Here is a 19,160-nt window from a genome sequence, read left to right as displayed (position 1 = left end):
TTTATTTACTTTTTAATTTTTATTTATTTAAATTTATTTTATTAAAGTTCTAAAGAGCGAAATATTTTTTTTTCTAAAATAAAAATTTTTGTTAATTCTTCATTTTATTTTTTTCTATCCTAAAACTCTAATTTCTTATTTTTTTTTTAGATAATCCTTACGTATCAAACAAGAAATACAAAATCGTACAGAAATCTCCGCTATAATTAATTTTAATTTGTCCTAAATCGATGAAAATGCGTCGCAACTTTTATCTTTGCCTCGTGCCTCGTGATGTCAACTGAGTTCAACGTGATAAATTTCGTGCTTGAGCGGTGCCCAAACATGATAATTTGTATCGCAAATCGCAATCATTACTCTCTGATTGATAAATTATGAGGGAATTAGGGGAAAAAAATCGAGAAATCGCTCGATTAAAATAAATTGCGTAAAAAATTTGATTGTGTAATCGATTTGTCTTCCTTTTTTTTTTTGGTAACTATTGACGTGCAAATGACTTACAACAGGATTAATAATAGATATTTTTTCGACGAACATCAAAAATTGATAAAAAAAACATCTTTGCAGATTTTTTTGGAAAAATATTTTTAGAAAAGTCTGACAATTCCCCGAAGATATTATGGCGTTGAAACAGATTAATTTCAATGGAAAATCTAATCTTACATAACTAATGTCGCCGAAAATGTCTTTTCACGTGGGATGAAATATGATTTTCTTTTGCAATATCAAGTTTTTTTTCCATAAAAAGCAATTTAATGACGCTTAACTCGCAGAAAAAAAGGATTTCAACAAACTTTTTTGCAGGAAATTAGTCAAAAACTACTTTAAATCCATTAAACACAGACAGTAACAGACGTACAAACAAGAAGTTTGGCATCATCTGCACTCATTTTCACCTCATTTTTACATATTTTATTCGTTTTCATGATTACGCTAATAAAGAAAATGCGCTGCCACAGACATTTTCAATAAACTACCGCTTGAATTTTTTACAAGGCATGAAAAATAAACACCTACTACTGGCAAAAAGTGCTTTTAAAGCCACACCACAGTAATTTTTCTCAACTCTTTTCGGTAGTGTAATGCCACAATAATGAAGTTAAAAACTTTTTCGTTGTAATTTCACGTGCGCAAGAATACTTTTGATAACAAAAACTTTTTTTTTTAATTTCAGAACAATTTTCAGAAGGAGCTTCAGTGATATTCATAGCTTTTGCATCATGCTAAAGTACAAAACAAAACAAATTAAGAGACAAGGAGGAAGACTTTGTAGATAAACAACGACAACTTTTATCATTTGTTTAAACTCTTTGGAACCGCGAGTGAAACAAAAATTATAAATTTAATAAAATAAAAGAAATTCACTTAAAACTATGTACGGTAATTACGACAAGCAACGATGAAACAAGTGATTTTATCATTCGATTCGCTATTTATTACGTCGTTAATTGTGCTGCAGCTTCCGTTAGTGTGTAAGACAACGACGTCATTTGGCCTTCGTGGATTTTGTGAGTAAACAAAAGTTTTTTTCTTTTATTTCAATGAATTTTCTGTTTTATTGTTAAATGTATAAAAGTCATCATTTGCTCAATTTATGATGGAAATTAATTCAGTTTCCGGTTTCTTTGTATTTGAAGGTCGTGAAAAAAATGTGAATGAAAAATATCACACAGATTTCTTTTTAATTAAGATTTAATGGAAAATAAATATTCAAAAATTACGGGATCTTGCATAATTTTTATTTTCAATTTTTTTATGAATATGACAAAATTTAATTGATTTTGATAGCTTGAAATACTCGTGCAGTTTTTTTATCACATAATTATTTTTTTTTGCATTAATTTAATTAAAAATTTGATTTTTTTTTAATTTTTTTTTTGAAAAAATATTTTTTAACTTAATTTTATTTAAAATTTAAATTTAAAAAAAAATTAAAATTTTTAAATTTTACAAGGATTAAAATTTTTTAGAGGATTAAAAATCATCAAAACATTTGGATGTAAATAATTTATACGGTAGACAAAACATCGTTGAAAAAATACCAGTCGTCTCCATTTTAAAGGTTTAATACGCCTACAAAGAAAACTTAAAAAGAAATGTTAAGAATTTCTAAAAAGAAAAACATTTCAACACAAATAAACTTTTTCCTACACAAGAAAAGTTTTCAAAGCCATTCCTACCAAGTTCTTTGGTATGAACTCTAAATGGCTGACAATCAAGTGAAAGTGCTGATTCTTTATTAAATCACAGGAAATGCGGCATATGATCAGATTTTCCGGTAAATATGTGCCCTGTGAAACGAAAAAGATAAATTTTAGTTCTTTAGAGCTAAAATTAGTTTCATTAAACCAGCAAATTTTTGAATATCTTTCAAAAAATTGTTATCTAAAAATATTTTTTTAAAACTGAATTTAGATGAATTGTTTAAGGCAGTTATTCACAATGAGGAAAAATTGACAAGAATTGACAATAGATGGCGCTTTATAATCTTATTTTAATTTTGCTTCAGTGAATTAACTCCCTTGGTTCCTCAATATTACCTTAAATAGTAACTCAACCGTTCAAGATTTAAAATTTAAACTAAAAAAAATTGAGTTTAACCTCAAACTGTCATAAACTAACCTCTTTTTAAACCAAAAAACTCTTGTAAATCATTTCTTACATCCAAACAGATCAAAATCTCGCTTGTGTTTATGTCGAAAACGTGAAAGATAAACAGAACTCAAATTTTGTTTGACTTGATATGTCAACACTTTCAAATCTTTGGGTGCGAATGTACGGAAGATTCTTACAAAGTAACTTCCGAGAAACAAAGTAAATGCTGAGACACGTGAGGTTTTTCACATCGAAGTGAAGAAAAAAATACGAAGAAAAGCTTCTTCTTTCTTTTTGTTTAACTGAAATCCGATGAAAAACAAAAATAACTTGAACAATAGAAATTTGGTCCGAACTTCATTGGAATTCAAGACGGATTGCCTTTGACTGAAGAGTTTTCATTTTCTAATTAAACTAAAATCGTTCAAATTTTACTTGATTCATCTTTTCTTTGTCTCGAGAGAGAGAAGATAGCTTTTCAAAATGTTAATCTCGAACCGAATCTCAAAACACAACTTTCATATAATTAATTTGTGCATCGACACAAAGAAACAAAAACCTCTTATCACAATACCCATTCTCTTCGTTCGCAACAAACAGCATAATATCATTAAATTAGTTCAATTCGATATCATTATTCGAACCACACCAAGAACACGAAGTTGTTACATCAAATTAGAGGCAATATTAGTCAATGAAAACTTGAAATTTTAATCTCTCAATTCACATTAGTTCGCTACTTCCATTCCCAAAATAGGGGGAGTAACCATCGAAACGAGACAAAATTCGAGGTATGCATTTGAGACGCGCCTTTGATTGGAAAATTTTCGACAAATTTAACAGAACGAAAAACTTTTTTTGTGAACGATTTAGCAGATCTGCACTAAATCTGAGACAGACACCAAATTGCATCGAATTCCGATAAATAGAACGCAAAGGTATTACTATCCAATTAGAGATAAACTATTCTTTATTGCCACTTAAATGCCTTTCGGAATCGCAAGTATGCACACAAACGATTGTGGCAGGAAGGCATTATTGCATCTAGGAAACAATAAAATCGATGTAGTTGGCGGCAAATGTAAGTAAGCGCGCATTAAACCAACAAGCAGTTGAAAATTTTGCGGATAAAAATAACAGACAGAAGGAACATTTGTTCGACTTGATAGCAGTTAGTAGACAGCGATGTGGATTGGATCATAAAATGGCATTTTAAATAGTGAAGAGTGAGATGGGAATACGTCGCATATTTCGAGAGTATGTAGATTAGTGTAAAGTATAGTAAGAGTTAACAAGCGTGCCTTATGGGAGTTTCAGTTGTCTATTTGAGTTATATTTTAGTTGTTCAGTAAAAATATGAGATTTAATTTTTTTTTCTCCAAAATAGGTTTTGAACAGCATTTTTAAATGTTCTTAAAAAACATTTTTTTATAAATTTTGATTCACAATTTGTTGCCGAAAAATTGAAATTGAAAAAAAAAATTCCTTTGACATAGTTTTGTTTTAAAAACTAAATCAAGAGCAAAAAAACTGTGTCAAAAACTGTGTCAAAGCTATTTTTGTCAAATCTTGCTCCAAATGGATTGAAATTTGTCAGAGGGCTCTAATTTATCATTTTTAATCATTTTATAACTCAAAACTGCTAAAAAATTGAAACTGAAAAAAAAATTTTTCTTTGACATAGTTTTGTTTTAAAAACTAAATCAAGAGCAAAAAAACTGTGTCAAAAACTGTGTCAAAGCTATTTTTGTCAAATCTTGCTCCAAATGGATTGAAATTTGTCAGAGGGCTCTAATTTATCATTTTTAATCATTTTATAACTCAAAACTGCCAAAAAATTGAAACTGAAAAAAAATTTTTTCTTTGACATAGTTTTGTTTTAAAAACTAAATCAAGAGCAAAAAAACTGTGTCAAAAACTGTGTCAAAGCTATTTTTGTCAAATCTTGCTCCAAATGGATTGAAATTTGTCAGAGGGCTCTAATTTATCATTTTTAATCATTTTATAACTCAAAACTGCCAAAAAATTGAAACTGAAAAAAAAAATTTTTCTTTGACATAGTTTTGTTTTAAAAACTAAATCAAGAGCAAAAAAACTGTGTCAAAAACTGTGTCAAAGCTATTTTTGTCAAATCTTGCTCCAAATGGATTGAAATTTGTCAGAGGGCTCTAATTTATCATTTTTAATCATTTTATAACTCAAAACTGCCAAAAAATTGAAACTGAAAAAAAAATTTTTCTTTGACATAGTTTTGTTTTAAAAACTAAATCAAAAAAAAAACTATGTCAAAAACTGTGTCATTTTTGTCAAATCTTGCTCAAAAAAATTTGTCAGAGGGCTCTAATTTCAAAAACTGTGTGTCAAAAAAATTGAAACTTTTGTCAAATCTTGCTCCAAATGGATTGAAATTTGTCAGAGGGCTCTAACTTATCATTTTTAATCAGTTTATAACTCAAAACTGCCAAAAAATTCTTTGAATAGTTTTGTTTTAAAAACTAAATCAAGGGCAAAAAAACTGTCTCAAAAACTGTGTCAAAAACCGTGTCAAAGCTATTTTTGTCAAATCTTGCTCCAAATTTTTCTTTGACATAGTTTTGTTTTAAAAACTAAATCAAGAGCAAAAAAACTGTGTCAAAAACTGTGTCAAAGCTATTTTTGTCAAATCTTGCTCCAAATGGATTGAAATTTGTCAGAGGGCTCTAATTTATCATTTTTAATCATTTTATAACTCAAAACTGCCAAAAAATTGAAACTGAAAAAAAAATTTTTCTTTGACATAGTTTTGTTTTAAAAACTAAATCAAGAGCAAAAAAACTGTGTCAAAAACTGTGTCAAAGCTATTTTTGTCAAATCTTGCTCCAAATGGATTGAAATTTGTCAGAGGGCTCTAATTTATCATTTTTAATCATTTTATAACTCAAAACTGCCAAAAAATTGAAACTGAAAAAAAAATTTTTTCTTTGACATAGTTTTGTTTTAAAAACTAAATCAAGAGCAAAAAAACTGTGTCAAAAACTGTGTCAAAAACTGTGTCAAAGCTATTTTTGTCAAATCTTGCTCCAAATGGATTGAAATTTGTCAGAGGGCTCTAATTTATCATTTTTAATCATTTTATAACTCAAAACTGCCAAAAAATTGAAACTGAAAAAAAAATTTTTCTTTGACATAGTTTTGTTTTAAAAACTAAATCAAGAGCAAAAAAACTGTGTCAAAAACTGTGTCAAAGCTATTTTTGTCAAATCTTGCTCCAAATGGATTGAAATTTGTCAGAGGGCTTTAATTTATCATTTTTAATCATTTTATGACTCAAAACTGCCAAAAAATTGAAACAGAAAAAAAATTTTTCTTTGACATAGTTTTGTTTTAAAAACTAAATCAAGAGCAAAAAACTGTGTCAAAGCTATTTTTGTCAAATCTTGCTCCAAATGGATTGAAATTTGTCAGAGGGCTCTAATTTATCATTTTTAATCATTTTATTTCTCAAAACTGCCAAAAAATTGAAACTGAAAAAAAATTTTTTCTTTGACATAGTTTTGTTTTAAAAACTAAATCAAGAGCATAGTTTTGTTTTAAAAACTAAATCAAGAGCAAAAAAACTGTGTCAAAAACTGTGTCAAAGCTATTTTTGTCAAATCTTGCTCCAAATGGATTGAAATTTGTCAGAGGGCTCTAATTTATCATTTTTAATCATTTTATAACTCAAAACTGCCAAAAAATTGAAACTGAAAAAAAAATTTTTCTTTGACATAGTTTTGTTTTAAAAACTAAATCAAGAGCAAAAAAACTGTGTCAAAAACTGTGTCAAAGCTATTTTTGTCAAATCTTGCTCCAAATGGATTGAAATTTGTCAGAGGGCTCTAATTTATCATTTTTAATCATTTTATAACTCAAAACTGCCAAAAAATTGAAACTGAAAAAAAAATTTTTTCTTTGACATAGTTTTGTTTTAAAAACTAAATCAAAGAAATTTGTCAGAGGGCTCTAATTTATCATTTTTAATCATTTTAGAACAAAAAAACTGTGTCAAAAACTGTGTCAAAGCTATTTTTGTCAAATCTTGCTCCAAATGGATTGAAATTTGTCAGAGGGCTCTAATTTATCATTTTTAATCATTTTATAACTCAAAACTGCCAAAAAATTGAAACTGAAAAAAAAATTTTTCTTTGACATAGTTTTGTTTTAAAAACTAAATCAAGAGCAAAAAAACTGTGTCAAAAACTGTGTCAAAGCTATTTTTGTCAAATCTTGCTCCAAATGGATTGAAATTTGTCAGAGGGCTCTAATTTATCATTTTTAATCATTTTATAACTCAAAACTGCCAAAAAATTGAAACTGAAAAAAAATTTTTTCTTTGACATAGTTTCTTTGACATAGTTTTGTTTTAAAAACTAAATCAAAAAATTGAGCAAAAAAACTTTGACATAGTTTTGTTTTAAAAACTAAATCAAGAGCAAAAAAACTGTGTCAAAGCTATTTTTGTCAAATCTTGCTCCAAATGGATTGAAATTTGTCAGAGGGCTCTAATTTATCATTTTTAATCATTTTATAACTCAAAACTGCCAAAAAATTGAAACTGAAAAAAAAATTTTTCTTTGACATAGTTTTGTTTTAAAAACTAAATCAAGAGCAAAAAAACTGTGTCAAAAACTGTGTCAAAGCTATTTTTGTCAAATCTTGCTCCAAATGGATTGAAATTTGTCAGAGGGCTCTAATTTATCATTTTTAATCATTTTATAACTCAAAACTGCCAAAAAATTGAAACTGAAAAAAAATTTTTTCTTTGACATAGTTTTGTTTTAAAAACTAAATCAAGAGCAAAAAAACTGTGTCAAAAACTGTGTCAAAGCTAAAATCTGCTGTCAAAGTCAGAGGGCTATTTTTGTCAAATCTTGCTCCAAATGGATTGAAATTTGTCAGAGGGCTCTAATTTATCATTTTTAATCATTTTATAACTCAAAACTGCCAAAAAATTGAAACTGAAAAAAAATTTTTTCTTTGACATAGTTTTGTTTTAAAAACTAAATCAAGAGCAAAAAAACTGTGTCAAAAACTGTGTCAAAGCTATTTTTGTCAAATCTTGCTCCAAATGGATTGAAATTTGTCAGAGGGCTCTAATTTATCATTTTTAATCATTTTATAACTCAAAACTGCCAAAAAATTGAAACTGAAAAAAAATTTTTTCTTTGACATAGTTTTGTTTTAAAAACTAAATCAAGAGCAAAAAAACTGTGTCAAAAACTGTGTCAAAGCTATTTTTGTCAAATCTTGCTCCAAATGGATTGAAATTTGTCAGAGGGCTCTAATTTATCATTTTTAATCATTTTATAACTCAAAACTGCCAAAAAATTGAAACTGAAAAAAAATTTTTTCTTTGACATAGTTTTGTTTTAAAAACTAAATCAAGAGCAAAAAAACTGTGTCAAAAACTGTGTCAAAGCTATTTTTGTCAAATCTTGCTCTAAATGGATAAAAATTTGTCAGAGGGCGCTAATTTATCATTTTTAAGCATTTTATAACTCAAAACTGCAAAAAAATTGAAACTGAAAAAATTTTTTTCTTTGACATAGTTTTGTTTTAAAAACTAAATCAAGAGCAATTATTTTTTATAATAAAATGCCATCTTGCGTCAAATTCTAATAAAACAAATCAAAAAATGGAGACGCCTTGCACTTTTTTATCATCGAAATAACACAATTTACTTCCTTCATTCAAGGTTATTAACTATCCATTATTCCTCACAGTAATCCTCTTTTTGTACAAAATGATGACTTTTCCACACATTTACAACTAAATGTCCATTGAAACTCACCTCATTTTCACAAAACGAATGTAAATTTCTAATTTGATTATGTCTAGCAGCTGCCAGCAATTTTGTGTATAATGTTGCAAATTTATTCTATTCACCGGAAACACAATCGCGCCAAAGCATCGTTGACGAGTGTGCCACATGCGGTATCGGATGCTTTTCGTGCAACGTCACCGATGCTGCTGGAAATGTCGACGACAGCAGTTCGCCGCAATGCATTCCGCAAAGGAAAAATTGCGATAATATCGTTGATTGCGAAAACGGCTCGGACGAACAAAATTGCGGTAAGTTAATCAGAGTCTTGGCTTTTTAAATCAAATTACAACTTTTTTTTTAAATTTACTTTTAAGACGATCACGTCGGGAACGAGTACTGGAATCATCTGTTTCGCAAAAATCCCGGTGCTGAAATCGACACGAAGGAATGTTGTAAGTTTTTAAACAGAAAGAGAAAAAAAAATGAAATTCAATTATTACTTTTTTCTACATTTTTTTCAGCGTTGCGAGGGTTTTCAGTGGAAAATAAGACATGCACGTGCCTCGCCGACAATATCATCTGTACCCATAAAGGATTCACGCAAATTCCACATTTTCAACCGATGAGCAGTAGCATTGATTTACTGTGAGAACTATTTTTTGTTTTGTAGAGTTAAAAGATTCATGTCATCATTTTCTTATGATTTTCAGTGATTTAAGTGGCAACTTTTACCCAGTTTTGACAAAACAATTTTTTGAAACGTTGCCAAGTGTGAGAGAACTGTAAGTAGATTTTTTTAAACTTTTTTCATGATTTATTTAAAATCCTTTCTACTTTATTATTTAGAGTGCTGAAACACTGTGAAATAGAAACCATCGAGCCATTTGCCTTTGATAGATTGAGATTTGTTCCTCTTCATGTGCTGTAAGTGAAAATTTAATTTTAATTTTAATTAGCTTAAAAAAATAAAAGCTCAAATTTTTTTATGAGAAACTTTTCAGTTTTCAACAGAGAGTCCTCAAATTATTTTTTTTTTCATTGATTTTTTAGTTAAATTTAATTTAAATTAATTTAATTAAATTTAATTTAAATTTATTTCTTTAAATTTTATTTAAATTTATTTTAAAAAAATTAAAAATTAAATTTTTTTTTTAAAATAGTTTAAATTTAATTAAATTAATTTTAAAAAAATATAAAAAAAATAAAAATTAAGTAAGAAAAAATTAAAGAGTCAATTTTTGCACAAAGTATATTATTTTATTTATTTACTTTTCGACAGAGACATAATGATCAACAGTGACAATAATTAATTTTTTTTTATTTATTTTTGTAAATAAAAGGGGTTTTCAAATTAATTCTTGATGCAATGATTTTTTGTATGGTTTGTTTAAATATATATGATTGAAATTAACTTTTGGCATTTAATTATTATTTTTTTGTACACTTTTATTTATTCAGTCATTAATGTAACATTTAAGACAAAGTCAACAAATTTTTTTCGTGTATATATTTTTTTTCGAATGAAATGAATTTTCAAGGTTTTGAACGTTTTTTGACATTGTCGTTGCCAAGTAATATTCTTTAGAAAAAATAGTCCTTGACTTAAACAAAAAAATAAATTTCTTCGTAAACACCTTAATGAAAATAATATAATACAATGAAAAAAAAAATTTTTTTTTTGTGAAATTTATTAGAAATCCAAAGTTGTCATTGAACTTGAAAAAATAAGTAAATTTTTAATATTATGAGGATAAAAATCGATAAAGATCAGAAATAACGATCGTATTAGCTGAACCTTTTTGTTTCAAATGATGATAAACCTTCGATAAAAACATAAAAGAAGGATAAAAATAGGAAGTTTTTTTTTTGTAATAAAACCTCAAGTCATAGAGGGAAATAGTTAAAACAAACAAATAATTGAAGAAAATTAAATCTTTTGATTTTTTTTTTGTAATTATTCAAAATTAAAAAATAAAATTAATTCAATTTAAATTAAATTATTAAAATAATTAAAAAAAAAAACAAAAATTAAATACTTAAAAGAACTAAAAAAAATATATATATTTTTTTTTAATTTTTAAATAACGAACTTCTAAAAAATAATAGCAACAATAAAATTAATATTTTGGAGCTTCTCTTAAAAGATAGAAAATGCCTTAAAAATTAAAAATACTTTTAATAAAAATAATTAAAAAATATATATTAAATTATTCAATAAATTTTAAATTTTCATAATTTTTAATTAAAAAAAATCAAGAAAAATAAAAAAAAAACTTTTGAAAAAAATAAAGTCTTACATAAAGAAATCTTTCAATAATAAACAATTCCAATGAAATGCAATTACTCAAATTCTATGCAATTCATCTCTTTGACGGACAAGAAATTTCTGGAAATAAATATTATAAATTTAAATTTAACAAACATTTTCTAATTATGTCATCGAAACGTCTGATATTCATTGACAATTTCTTCCTTTGAACCATTTTCTGTTATTCAACAATAAATTTATGTTCATTAATTATTTTTAATTAAAAATCCTTCAATTTGTCAACAAAAAATTGCAAACGCCTGATTAATCGTACTTTCAACAAAACTAAAAACAAATATTTTTTAAAATAGAAAAAAAGCTAATAAATGTTATCATAAAACTACTGTTTTCCTTCCTTTTTCCTCTAATATGCTTGAGTTATTTTGCCCTAAAGTGAAAAATAGAAAAGTTTAAAATTACATTATTATGCAAGCTTTCATCATTTTTTTATTTTTAAAATATTTTTTTTTATACAAAAAAAAAATTATAAAAAAATGCAGAAAAATTGCTCATAATAAGAATTAAAATTAATGATCTACAAAAAAAATATTATTGAATGCACTGTTAGACTTGAAAATAAAACAAACAAAACTATTAATAAAAATAAAAAAAAAACTATCTGAAAATTTGCTTGAGTTTGCTTTTTTATTTGTTCATTGAAAAATAAACAAAACGGAATAAAACTCTAATATTTATTAAAATAATAATAAATTTCGGAAATAAATGTGCAGAAAAAAAAATATTTTTTTTATAAAAACACATTAAAATAAAAAAAAAAAAAATAAAAAAGGAGGAAAAAGATCGTTTTTTTTTTGTACTGAAAGATTATTTTAGGTAGTGAACATTTAGTGAACTGAACACAATATGTTGATTTTTATACAAAAAAAAAAATCTGTAACAAAAGTTCTATTCTATGAATATTTTTTTTTTGTAATTTCAGTCACTTGAGCCAGAATAAAATACAAACTTTGCCAAATCGTATGTTTCCACACGAAACGAACCTGCAAAACTTGTAAGTATTCGATTTTCTACATTTTTCTGCTATTTTTCTCATACATGCAACGATGCAACCAAATAGTCTGTTGATGTAATAATTTAAAGCCTGGGCGTATAATTTCCACGAAAAGTGAACTGTGCTGAATAATTTTGCCTCTTTTCCCATTAAATTTACTATTTATGTAACATGTTCTCGCAATATTTTGAAAATAATTTACAATAATAGCAGTAATAATAATCGTCATGTACCTTCACTTAATTACGACATATTTTGCAGAATCCTCTCGGGTAACGAAATATCCGAAATGCAGGATTTGTGTTTCGTCAACTTGGAGCATTTAATTGAATTGTAAGTCTTGAATTGCCAGTCTTTCATTCACTCTTTCTCTTACTCGTGCGAAACATTTTCCAGAGACTTACGAAATAATAGCATCACGACGTTCAACAAACAAGTTTTCGAGTCATTGAAGCACCTCAAAATACTGTAAGTAATAAAATTCAGCAAACATTTAGGTCATGATCATATTTACATGAAATTTTAACGCAGATATTTGAACGAAAATTACATCACTGCTGTACCGGACAACTTGTTGCCCCGACTTGACAACCTCATTAGCTTGTCACTGGACAAAAATCAAATTACTAAAATTGGCCAGAATGCATTCAACTTTCCACGGTTGCAACATTTGTAAGTAGAAAATTATGCAAAATTTTTTTTATCGCATTGAAAAAGTTTGTAGACAACAAAAAAAAACTTCAATTGATTCTAATGAAAAACGTGAAATTCATGTTTTTGTTATTATTACTGTTACAGTTAATTTAAAGTTTAAACTTTTTTTTTTGGTAACAAACTTTTGACAGTTCATGTTAAATATTAAATTTTAGTTTTTTTTTGTGAACTTTATAATAATTGCTCGAAGTGATATGTTTCACTAAAAATAGAGAAAGGAGAACAAAAGCGTTGTCATTTTCAATACAAGTTCGTTATCTTTCGCAGAATAGTCTAGACTAGAACATTTTTTTTGCGTTAATGTGATTAAAAAGATACAGAATTGACGTTTGATAAAATTCAGTTTAATGTGATTACAAAAGAAGCTGAAAAAAAGAGAGATAAAGAAAGAAAAGTAATTACGCATTGTTTGAAAAAAAAAAGATAAATGACAAGAAAATTAGCGAAAAAGGGTTAAATGTGTATCTGGGAAAAACTTTCCTGACCCATAAACAGCAATTGCGTCTTTTTATTTTGTATTAAATTCCTTCAAGAAATATTTTGTTGATATTTCGACATTTTGAATTCAGATTCGAAAACAATAAATATTTTTTGTTTTGTACTTACTTTGCACAATTTAGTAAGAATTTTGCGTAAAAAAAAGTTCTTTGTTATTGCATCAATTATTGGAATTGAACCATTTCCAAAGAAATATTTTGTCAATAGAATGGCAATGGAAATTTTCCATAATTTTTTAAACGTAAAAAAATGGCAGAAAATTTTTTTTTTTTGAAAGTAAGATTTGAAAATGAAATTTGAGGTTAGAATTTGATCTTTTTAATAATTTTTTAAAATAATTAAAAAAAATAATTTTTTATAATTATTTAAAAATTTTACTTTTTTTTATAATAATTTTAAAAAAATGATTTTTTATAATAATTTAAAAAAAAATTCTTATATTAATTTTAAAAAAATTATTTTTTTATAATTTTTTTTTTATTTTTGTCTCTTTTTAAGCAAAGACATTAGAATATATTTGAAGAATTAAAAATTAAAAATAAAATTTTTGAATGAAAAAAATTTGTAAAAAATTTTTAACGAAAGCCAAAAATGAATATTTCACATTTTTGTTCTCCTCATAATAAAAAAAATAAATATTTAAAATCCGATTAAAAAATCTTTCTAAATTTTCTTTAAATACTTTTTTAAAAAACTGCTTAATAAATAATAATAAATTTAAAAATTGCTTAATTTTTTAAAAAAAAGTCTAAAAAATCAAATATTTTCACATTTTAATACTCCTCTTTAGAGAAATAAAAATTTTTATTAAAAACTCGATCACTTTAATAACTATTGAAGGATAAAATGATCTTTAATTAGATGACAATAACTCCATATCTCACTATTTATTATAACATGACTCAAACGAGGTAAACAAAAACATTCGCAATTCATTTAAAGTAATTACATCCCACAATGTAATGCAACACCATACCCTGTGAATTATATGTTTACTTGCTGTTGTTACATTGAGTTACAATTTATTTCATTCTATGAAAAAAGCACAGAGGAACAAAATTCAATAAAATCTCAATATTTATTTATTTTTTGTTTTTTCTGAAAATCATGAGTCTGTGACAATTCTTAGAAAATTAATTCTTAAAAAAATATTAAAGTTAAAAAAATCTTTTTTCGTGGCATTGTACATGAACCGTCACTCTCACTTTGTAATTTTCATTCCAATTTATTGGAAATTTTGTAAATATCATAAAACTACATTACATGCTGCTTTCGATACTTTTACCCACAAAATATGATAAAATAATGTTTCAATTTGTTTTTATACGTTTCGTTCACAGATTCTTATCGGAAAATCGAATTCGAGTTGTGGAAGAGGGGACATTTGCTCGATTACCAAACTTATTGGGATTGTAAGTATTTGTTTTAAATCTTAATCTAAACTTTTATAATTTGTTTATCCAATAATGGAAGATATGAAAAAATTGCGCTGACCTTTAAAACATTTTAACGATTTTACGAGATAAAACGCTTTAGGCTCAAGTTTATTGAAAACAACGGAAAAATGTAATTATTTGTCTCGTGCCTCGTACAGAAATTTTTTTTACGAAGATAAAATCAATTTCCATCCTGCTTTCAAGGTCGGCACGCTTCATTTAACAGCGAGAAACAAACGTGATAAAATACAACTTAAACAGATAAATGTCATCATAAAAGCCGACGACTTTTTAATGCATTTTTTTCCTTACAAGATATTAATTTTTTTCTACTTTTTAGGAGTTTGAACGACAATAACATCAACGTCTTTCGAAGAAACGCATTTCGAGGACTACATAACTTGACAACGTTGTGAGTATTATTATTTAATTTTTTCAATAAAATTCCTTTTAAATCATATGTGAATAGAAAAGGAAAGAGATCAAAGAGCGAATGTTATTGTCACTTATTTTCATGATTAAAATTAAATTCACTCACATGACGACGAAGTATTTTTGTGACATATTAAATTTTTTTTGTTAACGAATTAAATTTTCATTTACAAATTTTTCGTTCGGTTGAAAGATTTTTCAATGAAATTCTTTCGATTTTTTTCAGACATTTGCAGAATAATGAATTCAAGTCGTTAAGTTCCAAAACCTTGCAGAATTTGACAAGTTTGCAACATATGTAAGTATTTTTTGTTTCTTTAAAACCTTAAGAAGACTCGAAGAGACTCAATGACATGACATTTTAGGTAACATTGTAGGTTGTTTGAACGATTCTTAAGTTCTTTCATCAAGAAAATCTAAAATTTTTTGAATCTTGCAGATCTACGAAGGAATCAAATGTTCCATACCTACCTTTCGAGGGCTTTACCTTAATCAGCAATCTTTAACATTTAACATCATAAATAATACCGAAAACAGCCTAATTTAAATTTGAAGCTCCCGATTTCTTTTCAAGACTAATATCAAAAATTAAAGCACTTCCAAAAATCTAACACCAATATCAAATTCGGAAGAACAACATTTCGCATCAAAATTTATCGATTTCTATTTCGTAAACAAACAATTCATTTTTCCCGACAGTTTCCAAGAAAATAAATCAAATTCAAGTGCCTCAAGTACTTCCACACAACAACAAATAAAAATTCGAGACATCGTAAGCTACTTGAGCATTACTCCGAAAAAAGGAATAAATCAATCTGTAACGTGAATCGTGATGCATAATTAACTACAACATTCCTCCTAAAAAAAACTTTTTTACAGACAAAGTTTATTTAACTTTCCTCAGCGTTGTTCCCTCAAAGGAGTAAACCATAAATCATCCGTCAATTAGGAACAAATTCAAGTAGAAAACTTTCACCGCCATAATTACTATACGCTGCTTCGATTCCATTCAATCCGTAACCGATAAAAAATAAAACAATTTTCTCAGAAACATTCAACGAATGTCTCTGGAAAAGTTCTTGCAAAGGTGACAGTAGGCGTGTGTCATCGTCAGACACTTTCGATGTATTTTTCCGATGCGAAGGAACAAAACGAACAAGACAATTAACTTGCATCTTCTTGTAACATGAAAATACGAATTAAAAGACCCAGATGTCTTTTAATACCTGTCCGGATGCAAGAGATGAAATAAATGGCTTAATATGGTATTCAAGAGAAGTCTGTCTCTCGCATGACGATAACATTATAATCCCTTTTCAAGTGTTTGGATATAGTACAAGAAAAGTAAGGAAAAAAGTTTTTCAAATCGTTTCGGAAGCATACAAAAATCCTTACTAGAAAGTTTAAATAAAACTGTCGCTTTTATAGAAGTCGTCGCAAGTACTTGAATTTGTTCAAATAGAAAAAAATATGATAAAAACTGAATTATATAAGTGCACCAAAGGAACTATGTTGTTTGAACAAACAACTCCGAACAACAAACTTTTCATAGATTTTTATCAGTTCTTATATTTTTTTTCTCTATTTGCTTCAGTGAGTGCATAATACTACATTTTTCCCATTTTTTATTGTGTTGCGACTCACAATAGTTGTTGAAAGGGTTGCAAAGGAAGGAAGTTCAAGGTCACTAAATCATTCAACTTTACAACGATGTTTTCCCATAAAAAATAATTTTCATCCCTTGTCAACACCTTTTTTTATTTATTTATTCTAGAAAATCTCTGTTATGGAAAAGATTAAAATCCAAACTTTTTGATTGATTATGACATCAAAAACTATGAAAAAAAAAATAGTTTTTTAACTTTTAATAAAGAGCGAAACTTTTCCTTTTCATCGGGATATTGAACAACTTTTGATATTTATTTACCAGCAAACTTTGTATACCAAACTATCTGTTAATGAAATGTTCTATATTGCATTTTTACTTTGTTCCAGAATGAACCAAAAAATGAAAAAAAAAGAAAATTCAAGCGAAAAATCTTAAACAAAGATCTAAATTTACATTAATTGAAAAGGATATAAAATGACATTGTGAGGGAAATAATGAACAAAGCATGGCACGGAGGTTGGAGTAAAAACCACAAGAGTGTCATTAGTCAGCATTTATAATTATTTAAAATAAAAACAAAGAAATTTTATGACACTTTGATATTAAAATTTCATTTTCCAAGCAATTTATATCACATAAAATGTTTGCCCAACAAACCTTAAATTGGTTTTAAATTGGTCTTGGAGTGTCAAAGCAAACAGAAACCTTACAATAAATTGTCATTATCCGATCAAAGGAAATGTTGCCTTTTGTATTTTTGTCTCTAAATTGTTCAATCAGCAAACTACTAAAAGTACCTTAATCTCGTTCTTTCAATGCAATCGAACAACAAAACTTGACTAGACAGACAAAAAAAGACAAAATATTTCCTCGAAAGGAAGAAATAAATTTAAAAATTTTCAATTTTATCTGGATTTTATCAGGATCAATTTTTTCTTTTTTATTTTTTAGATATTTCAGTCATTTTTCATTATGTCGCGCAGCAATGCATGTTCGGGTGTGTTTGCCTCGCGGTGATGGTATTTCCAGCACGAGACATTTGTTGGATAATATCGTGCTGCGTACGAGGTAAGAAAAGTAAATAACTCTAATAATAAAATATAATAAAAGTGTGACTTTTTAGTTTGAAAGCTAGAAATAAAAAGAGAACAAAGAATTGTGGCTTTTTTAGCAAAACCACATTACGGAATTTATTTTTTAATTTTTTTTTTTTTAAAAATTTTAACCTTGAAGTAAAAAAAATTAAAATATTTAATTTTCAATTTAATTATTATTTTAATAATTATTTATTTAATTATTTAAAAATAATAAATAATTAAATTAAATTTTTAATAAATTTTTTTTTTTAATTAAATTAATTAATTAATTTTTTTTTTAATTTTTAAACTTAATTAAATTAAACTTTTCATTTAATAATTAATTTTAACCTCAAAATAATAAAATATTAATAATTAATTAAAAATTAGGTATTCAATAATTTTTTATTTTCTTTTATTAATTTTTTTAAAACTTTTTCTTTAGCAAAAAGGACAATGACAATTTGATTTTTGCAATATTGACTTTGCAACCAAGCAATTTTGTCAAAATTTAATATTCAAATATTGGGTAGACCAAAAATCATATGAGGTTTTATAAAATTTGAATTCTACTCAAAACCCAATATTAAATTATCCGTAAATTCTCTTTGATATCCCTCCCTCTCCTACGTAAATCTATTTTAAAAAATCTCGCATGGATATCAACTTCCACAAATTTGATTATTACTTTGCGGATCACGTATGAAAAGAAAAACGAACGGAAACAAATTCGACGAATATCTTTTATTTCCGCGAATTCCTTTGAGATTTGCCGCTCGAGACAATCAAAAAAATATTTTCGAGTTCATAAAAATCAATCAAAACAGCGACTTTACCTTCGTATTTATATCGAGTAACAGATGTTGCGAGTCCAATTATTTTTTTTGTGTGAGAAAAAGTTTTACCTGCCTTTAACTTTTTTTTGGCGAAAATACAAAAATATCCAATTTGCTCATCGTTCCATTTAAAATCTCATCAAAACAATATAAAATTATATTTTTATGGTGCCGACAAATTTTTATAAAATAATAACTTTGTTTTCCGTCTTTCACGAACATGAACATGTCGTTATGACGTTAAATATTAACAACATAAACATTTATTTTTTTTTTCGAATTTTCAGTGTTTGGATTATGGCTTCCATCGGTATTTTTGGCAACTTGCTCGTACTTTCGGGTCAATTTTTCGGAGGTACTCGCACGCATGCCGAGCATTTGACGTATTTGAGACATTTGGCAGCGAGTGATTTAATTATGGGAATTTATTTGGCAACAATTGCAACGGCAGATATAACTTTTAGGTAATGATTTTCATTTTAAAATGTGTTCGCGTTATTCACGTTATTATTATTTTCCTCGATGCTTACAGAAATGTGTATCTGGAACACGACGAGGCATGGCGTCACAGTATGGCGTGCGGTATCTGTGGTAAGCCACTCAATCTATTCTCTTTCTCTCTTTAGCTGAAATGAAGTGCAAGAAGAAACAAAAAAAAAATGTGTAAAGTTATCGTTAGAAAGAGAAAAAATTATGGAATTGCATTTTGTCCCAGTTCACATTTTAAAATTTTTGTCGCTATTTAAAGTCAAAGCTTTTGACCAGAACACATTTTAAGATTTATTTTCATTCATCTTTCTAAAATTTCATCATTTTTAAGCTTATATTTTGATCCCAAGGAACATTTTTAATTTTGACCCAA

General features: G+C 26.7%; 1 protein-coding gene across 1 annotated transcript in view; it reads left to right on the top strand.

Annotated features, from left to right (window-relative positions):
- The first annotated feature begins 3,579 nt into the window (after positions 1-3,579).
- LOC134837766 (relaxin receptor 2-like) overlaps positions 3,580-19,160 on the top strand; it is a 28,423-nt gene continuing 12,842 nt past the window's right edge. The window contains exons 1-16 of the mRNA XM_063853153.1: positions 3,580-3,676; positions 8,452-8,685; positions 8,752-8,829; positions 8,899-9,022; positions 9,088-9,159; positions 9,224-9,301; positions 11,626-11,697; positions 11,959-12,030; positions 12,094-12,165; positions 12,229-12,369; positions 14,250-14,321; positions 14,686-14,757; positions 15,004-15,075; positions 17,338-17,454; positions 18,586-18,762; positions 18,831-18,889. Coding sequence (XP_063709223.1) covers positions 3,580-3,676; positions 8,452-8,685; positions 8,752-8,829; positions 8,899-9,022; positions 9,088-9,159; positions 9,224-9,301; positions 11,626-11,697; positions 11,959-12,030; positions 12,094-12,165; positions 12,229-12,369; positions 14,250-14,321; positions 14,686-14,757; positions 15,004-15,075; positions 17,338-17,454; positions 18,586-18,762; positions 18,831-18,889 — 1,609 coding nt within the window. The remainder of the gene's footprint in view (positions 3,677-8,451; positions 8,686-8,751; positions 8,830-8,898; positions 9,023-9,087; positions 9,160-9,223; positions 9,302-11,625; positions 11,698-11,958; positions 12,031-12,093; positions 12,166-12,228; positions 12,370-14,249; positions 14,322-14,685; positions 14,758-15,003; positions 15,076-17,337; positions 17,455-18,585; positions 18,763-18,830; positions 18,890-19,160) is intronic.

The sequence above is a fragment of the Culicoides brevitarsis genome, chromosome 1 (assembly GCF_036172545.1).
Source record: "Culicoides brevitarsis isolate CSIRO-B50_1 chromosome 1, AGI_CSIRO_Cbre_v1, whole genome shotgun sequence".
NCBI lineage: Eukaryota > Metazoa > Arthropoda > Insecta > Diptera > Ceratopogonidae > Culicoides > Culicoides brevitarsis.
Note: the sequence above shows the minus strand (reverse complement) of the source record. Positions and strands in the feature narration are given on the sequence as shown.